The sequence below is a fragment of the Rhineura floridana genome, chromosome 11, assembly GCF_030035675.1.
Source record: "Rhineura floridana isolate rRhiFlo1 chromosome 11, rRhiFlo1.hap2, whole genome shotgun sequence".
Taxonomy (NCBI): domain Eukaryota; kingdom Metazoa; phylum Chordata; class Lepidosauria; order Squamata; family Rhineuridae; genus Rhineura; species Rhineura floridana.
Window position 1 is genome coordinate 12,671,326 of NC_084490.1, and position 7,658 is coordinate 12,678,983.

Genomic DNA, 7,658 nt, shown 5'->3' on the forward strand with positions numbered 1-7,658 from the left:
CAACATTCAGCTTTGTTGAACAACCCCAGATTCTAGTATCATGATGGGGGGGGGGACTGTCTGTTTTCTCCACACCATGCATAATTTTATTCACCTCTGCCGTGTCCCCTCTTCCTCACCTTTTCTTCTAACTAAAAAGCCCTGAAAGTTGTAACCTTTCCTCTTTCAACAAGCCTTTTAAGTAGAGACCTTATCCCAGTCTGCATCTGTTTTGGAACTGCTTTTTAAGATGTTTTAAATATTTTTTATAAAAAATATGTTTTATTTTTAAGATGTTTTGTTTTTAGATGTTTTAAGATTTTTTAGTGATTTGTCTCTTGTTTACCGCTGCTTCTGGGAGGGGCACAATAGAAATTATTATTATTATTATTATTATTATTATTATTATTATTATTATTATTATTATTATTGTTATTATTATTGTTATTATTATGCAAGTTACTCTGGCCCCTTGATCATTTGGTTGCCCTTTTCTGCCATTGTTCAGTTCTATGATATCCTTTTTTTATGTGAAACAACCAAAACTGTGCACAACAGAATAAAATCTATGGTTGCACCATAGATTTGTCTAAAGGCACTGTGACATGAGCTGGTTGTGATATGAGCTATCTCCTTTCAGGCAGAGGGGCACAAATCTGTCCATTTCACTTTCAATTTCTCATTTTTTTCAAGTTCAGTTCCCTGCATTTCTTCATCAGTTTGGCGGAGAGGAGGTTAACAGTTAACCTGAAAATTCATCAGCATTTTAGTGCTCATTTCTCCTAATATATACATTTTAGTATGGAATTTCCCCTAATATGCATGGCTTTGCAAGCAATTTCCCCTTGTAATGCATTTCTGTATGCTATTTTCACTAAGATATCCATTTGTAGGCACACTTTCCCCTAATATATGCATCATGTACACATTCTTTTGGCATCACAAAATTCAGAGAACTGTGAGTTTCAGAGGATAGCTGCCTTTCAGTTTGTGTATTGTTTCTGGAAGCGCAAATTATGTAATTAATTAATTAGGTGATTAATGCAAACTGAATCTACTTTCTCCCCCATCCCTGTTTTTAAGCATAAATTCCTAGGCTCAATCCCTGGCATCTCCAGTTAAAAGCATCAGGTCTAGGGCAGCCCAGATACAAGTTGCTGAAATTCCTTCTTTGCCACCATGAAATGTGCAGGAGCCCGGGCCTCTTTTACATCTGACAACTAGGGCTGTGCAGAGTCCCCCTGATCCAATTCAGGGCCTGATTCGATACTTCAGAGTGACCCCAATCCAACCCAGGATGATCTGGGGCAGATTTAGTCCAGCCTAGTTTAGTTCAGGATCTGGGATTCGGGAGGATCCAGCCCTACTGACCACACAAACATAGCCCTGGTCCAGAATTGGAAAAGTGAATTAGCAGCTGGAAACACCTTCAAACAAGAAGGGAAAAGGATGGAGGGTTCTGTGGTAAGAGCAGGATGTAATTTGCAGTCACAACTTTTCCCAGAAACCTGTTTGAAAGCAGATGCTCAGCCTAGGCAGATGTGATGATTCCTCTGAGCATATGCCAACTGCCTTCCATGAAATGACCAAGGAATCATGCCTTGCCCTTGTCCCTGCCCATAGAGTGGTCAAAAGCAAAATAGGACAGTGCCATTAATTGTTGCATGCGGAAGAGGAGATCCCAGAAAGTGTAGCTAATCATGCGGCTTCTCCTGAAATGAAATATTTTGGAAGAGGCATGGGGGTTGGCTGGAAGGAACCATTAACAGGAGCAGCCAGATACATAAGAGGGTAGGGCTCCTACATCTTTGATAGTTGCATAGAAGAGGGGATTTCAGCAGATTCCACTTGTTTCAAAAGATGCCCTCCCATCTGCCAACTTCCTCAGCCTTCTTTTTTAAAAATAATTCTGTTCACTCCAACTAAGTTAATTACAAGATATTGATATCTCCCCCTTCTCCCCCCCCCAAGGCATTTGGCCTCACAGGGTAGTCATCAGGATGAAATTGGGAGGGTGAGAACCATGTCTGATGTACGCCACTCTGAGCTCCCTGGAGGAAAAGTGTGATGTAAATGTAGTAATAAAATAAAATAAATAAATAACAACACTAAGACGAGAAAAACATTAAGTCAAGCCCATGTAAAGTATTTCAAAAGCAATTATTCTATCACCTGCAGAATAAGTCATTGCAAGGGGGGAAACTATTCTCCAGGTATAATATAACAAAACTCACATGCTTGACTTCAGATGAGGCATTTTACAATGGTTTTGTGTTACTAATAGGCTTTTCCCCCCCAAATAATTTACATGAGGCATTGGGTAAAGCACCAGTGTGTTGGTTTCTCCAGTGCCTCTCTCCGTGCCAAGTTAAAGTAAATAAATAAATAAAAAGCTCAGTGTACCATGTGGTGAAACCTATTGCCTCTGGGTCTTGGAAGGCAGATGGCTGCATGGGACTCTGTGAGAAGCTGGGAGGGGATCTCCCCTCCATTCACCCCTGTGATGATCCAGGCTTCCTGTGTCTGAGGAATAATCAAGGGGGGTTTCCCAGTGCCCTCGGAGGTAAAAAGGGATTGATATTCAGACCTCAGCAGAACCAGCCCTACCAGGAGGCAAAGTGAAGTCACCATCACAGGAGCCCGGTGCTGAGGAGGAGAAGGAGGAGCCCCTCTGCCTCTTCCTCCTGATCTCTCTCCCCACCCTCCAGCCATTCCCCTCTGTTGGGAGGACAGAGCTATGAATGCGACATGGCCAGTCCTGGCCCCCTGAGCTAGCCTGCTGCCCTCAGGTGGGGTGAAGGATGATGTCCCACTGCCAGTGTTGAAGTAACAGTCAACAGCCAGTCCAGTTGGAATGGAGAAGGGATGTCATCTCACGCTTCACCTCAGGCAGTCAAAATGACCCAGGCCACCGCTGCCTCAGAAGAACAAAGTGGAAACCAGTTCTGTGACAATTTTAAAAAATCATCTATATCAGGGGTAGGAAACTGTTTTCAGCCCAAGGGCCACATTTCCTTCTAGGCAACCTTCTGAAGGCCACATGCCAGAGGAAAAGTGGGCAGAGCAACAAATGCACATTTTACCTCTATGCAGTAGGGTAGTTTCCAGTAGTGTAGCGGCAAATTCAACTGTGCAGGGTCCCTTCATGATAGTCACACCCCGTCCCCTCACAGCCATGCCCCCAGGCTTTACTGTAATTACAGAATTACAGAACCAGAATAAAACTGCAGTGCACATAGGCTTCCCCCCTTCTCATTATCTCTCTCTGGAGGCTAAACATTGCCAGAAATGTTTTGATCTGAAGAATTCTGAAAAGAAGGCAAGAGTGGAGCTAGGAGTTGGGACTTACCCTAGGAGCCCATCATCATGCCACCATGGGCTCCAGGGCTCCTGTTGGGAGGAAGGGCAGGATACAAATTAAATAAATAAATAAATAAATAAATAATATTAATAATAACAATAACAAATCATGAAAGGGGATTTGTGTGTTAGCTACTGAGAAGAGTCATCTCAGTGACTGACTCACCTCCTTTCACTCTGATTGGCTCCAATCAGCATGAAAGGACAAGGAAGCATATTATCCGCCAAGTGAGAAGACTCTTCTCAGTAGATAACATGCTCCCCTTTCATGCCAATTTGCTTGTATATCGAGACCCTGATGCAGCTGTGCTCCTAAAAAAAAGTAAGGGGGCTACAACCCCCTGTGACCCTGGACAACTACACCCCTGGTAGTTTCTGCACACACTCACGCATCCCTCTATATCCTCCATCCAGACAAGCAAGAAGCATTATCAGAGTTCAAGGACATGATCCAGCCAGGGAAAAGCACTGAAGAAGGGGGCAAAGCAGGCTGGGGAGGGAGTGTGGTCTGGGGAGAGTCCCGAAGGCCAGACGGAGAGGCTCACTTTCAGCTCCTGGGCCTGATGTTCCCCATCCCGATCAGAATAGTATACAGTAGGCCCCCGCTTTGCAGTGTTCCTCTAATATGGCAGTGCCAGTGGAGTGATCAGCTGTAGCTTGGCGCTACAGCTGATCAGTTCTCACACACGATCAGCTGTAGCACGGGGAGCTCCAGCCGCTGTACTCCAGCTGACAGCAATCAGCTGGAGCGCGCAAGGTCCCCGCGCTACAGCTGATCACGCGCTGCTGTAGTGCACAATCAGCTGTAGTACGAGAGCTTCAGCCACCACGCTCCAGCTGACAGTGATCAGCTGGAGTGTGCGAGCTCCCCACACTACAGCTGATCGCATGCTGCTGTAGTGCATAATCAGCTGTAGCACGGGGAGCTTGCACACTACAGCTGATCACTGTCAGCTGGAGCACGGCGGCTGGAGCGCGGTGGCTGGAGCTCTCATGCTACTCCTACACAGTAGGGCCCCGCTTTTCAGCAGTCTTTTCGGCGGGGGGCTGGAACATAACCTGCCATACGAGTGGGGCCCTACTGTGAAGGGAATTGTGCAAAAGCACAGGATTACACCACTTATGCCGATGTGTTCCTGTCAAGCCACTTAACCAGAAAAAAGAGGTGCTTCTGAGGAATAAGCACATGGGGTTTAAAATGAGGAGATGGGCAGCAGTCTGAACCATTGACTGTCCACCCATCTTAACCATTTGTTTTACAGCAGAAACGTACAGGCACCAGACAGGTAGAGGATACCTTCTAGTACAGTGTGTGATTATGATTCTGTGCTTTGATTCCAGATGGAGTTGGCCAATGGGACCACAGTCCAGGAATTCATTTTGCTGGGATTTGGAGTTGGGCAGGGCAGGAAGTTCCTGCTCCTCGCCTTTTTCACTGTCCTCTATGCGCTCACGTTGGCCGAGAACATCACCATCATCACACTGGTGTTCTTCGATGTCCACCTGGCCCGTCTGCCCATGTACATCCTGCTGAGCAACTTCTCCTGGCTAGAGATGTGCTATGTGTCCACCACTGTGCCCCGGATACTCTTCGACCTGGCGCTCCCATATGGGGTCATCTCCTTCCATGCCTGCTTCCTCCAGTTCTATATGTTCTTCTCACTCGGCTACACTGAATGCTTCTTCCTCTCTGCTATGGCCTTGGATCGGTACTTGGCCATCTGTCACCCACTGCGTTACCCACAAATTATGTCTCCAAATTCCTGCTTCACCCTGGTGGCCTCTTGTTGGGTCCTTGGTTTCTTGGGATCCATTCTCCCAGTTGCCTTGATCTCCAGGTTGTCCTTCTGTGGATCCAACATCATTGATCATTTTGTGTGTGATCCTGGACCCCTTCTGTCTCTGGCCTGCCCCCCACTCAGAAATGCTGCCTCTGTCTGCCAGTTTGCCATGAACGTTCTGATTATCATAGGCAACTTATTCTTTGTCCTGCTCTCCTACGGCACCATAGTTCTCACACTGGTGAAATCCTCTGGCCGAGGGAGTCGTAGAAAGGCCTTCTCCACCATATCTTTCCACTTAGTGGTGGTGACACTTTTCTTCGGGTCAGTGGCAGGGATGTATGTAACTCCAGATGGAGAAAGCCAGTCAGAAGTCACAAAGGCGGTGACAGTTTTCTACACGGCCATTACCCCTTTTCTTAACCCTTTGATCTACTGTCTGAGGAACGATCAGGTGAAAGAGGCCCTGGGCAGGTTGCTGAGGAGAAAGGAGAGAGAGCCAAGGGGAAAGGTGGCAGTGTAGAAAGGGAAATGAAAATAAGAAATCAAAAGCAAAACACCCAACAACACAGCTGAAAAGATAATATGATCAGAGAGACAGGTCTTCCTCTTTAGTATTGTCCAATAAGGATGTCCAAAGATGGAGCTGGGGTATGGGAGTCACACCCAACCACCACATCCTGTTACAAAAAAGTTCTCCTCTTGTTCTGAAGAACTGGAATGCAATGTTACCTTGACAGATTTCATTGGAGTGTATATTATGCAATAAATTTTGAAAAATAAATTATCTCTTCTTATTTGAGATGACTGAATTGCGTGATTTTGGGGGGATGTTCTATAAAATGCAATAAAATTACTGTGTAATCTTAAAGTCACTTATATGCAAAAGCTGTGTAATAAATAATAATAAAATTTTATTTAGCAGATGCCCATCTGTCCGACTGAACAGACACTCTGGGCGACGTACAATATAAAATACAATATAAAATACAATCTGCTCATATACATAATCATCACATTATTAATATCATAACATCTCATCTGAAGACCATCTTACATTAATACAGTGTAAAACCTAACCCACCCCAGAGATCCCATAGGTCTGCCTGAAGAGCCAGGTCTTCAAGGCTCGGCGAAAAGTCAACAGGGAGGGGGCATGCCGAAGGTCAAATCTTTGTGTAATGTTTATATGCAAAAGGAGACATACAAAAAATTGTTGCAGTGTGCAGTGTTCCCGTCCACGATTCCAGCCAGCCAGCTAAGCCTTTTTCCAGGATACTCCATTCTGTTTCTAACCTCCCTACATTTTTCCAGATTTTTTTTCCTAAAGTTTTTTTTTTATTTCTAGAAATGCTATGTTATTTGTCTCAGGGCAAGTCCCATAACTTACATATGCTCGTGTCAATGTAAATGTCAAAAATATGTTATTAATTACGTAACATTTGCAGACTTAAGAAACAACAGCAACGTGAACAAATACTGATTGCATTCTCTTAATTGATTTCTGTTCCTGATCATAGACGAAGAGGGAATCTGTATGATGACCTTTGCTGGGAGACAGACAGGGGGAGTGTGACTCTGTTGATTCTTCTTGATCTCTCAGCAGCTTTCGATACCATCGACCATGGTATCCTTCTGGGGAGACTGGCTGAGTTGGGAGTGGGAGGTACTGCATTGCAGTGGTTCCACTCCTACTTGGCAGGCCGCCTCCAGAAGGTGGTGCTTGGGGAACATTACTCGGCACCCTGGACTCTCCAGTATGGGGTTCCACAGGGGTCAGTTCTGTCCCCCGTGCTGTTCAACATCTACATGAAACCGTTGGGTGCAGTCATCCGGAGTTTTGGAGTGCATTGTCATCAGTATTCTGATGACACGCAGCTCTATTTCTCCTTTTCATCTTCTTCAGGTGAGGCTGTCAATGTGCTGAACCAGTGCCTGGCTGCGACAATGGACTGGATGAGGGCTAATAAACTGAGTCTCAATCCAGACAAGACTGAGATGCTGCTAGTGGGCGGTTCTTCTGACCAGATGGTGGATGTCCAACCTGTCCTGGATGGGGTTGTACTCCCCCTGATAGAGCAGGTTCATAGCTTGGGGTTCTCCTAGAATCATCTCTGTCACTTGAGGCTCAGGTAGCCTCGGTGGCACGGAGTGCCTTCTACCAACTATGGTTGGTGGCCCAACTATGTCCCTGTCTGGACAGGGATAACCTGGCTTCAGTTGTCCATGCTCTGGTAACCTCCAAATTAGATTACTGTAATGCACTCTATGTGGGGCTGCCTTTGAAGACAGTTCCAGAAACTGCAGCTTGTGCAAAATGCAGCGGCCAGATTGGTAACAGGGACCAGACGGTCCGAACATATAAAAGCGATTCTGGCCCGCTTGCACTGGCTGCCTGTATGTTTCTGAGCTCGATTCAAGGTGCTGGTTTTGACTTATAAAGCCTTCCACGGCTTGGGACCACAATACCTGATGGAACACCTCTCCCGATACAAACCCACCCATACACTACGTTCAAGATCAAAGGCCCTCCTCCGG

General features: G+C 45.7%; 1 protein-coding gene across 1 annotated transcript; it reads left to right on the top strand.

Moving 5' to 3' along the window:
• The first annotated feature begins 4,680 nt into the window (after positions 1–4,680).
• Positions 4,681–5,643, top strand: LOC133367411 (olfactory receptor 11G2-like). Its single transcript, XM_061591514.1, has one exon. The coding sequence runs from the start codon at positions 4,681–4,683 to the stop codon at positions 5,641–5,643; it is 963 nt and encodes a 320-aa protein (XP_061447498.1).
• The last annotated feature ends 2,015 nt before the right edge of the window (positions 5,644–7,658 follow it).

Coding starts and splice junctions, on each gene's coding strand:
- LOC133367411 (XM_061591514.1), top strand. CDS start 4,681: ATGGAGTTGGCCAATGGGACCACAGTCCAGGAATTCATTTTGCTGGGA.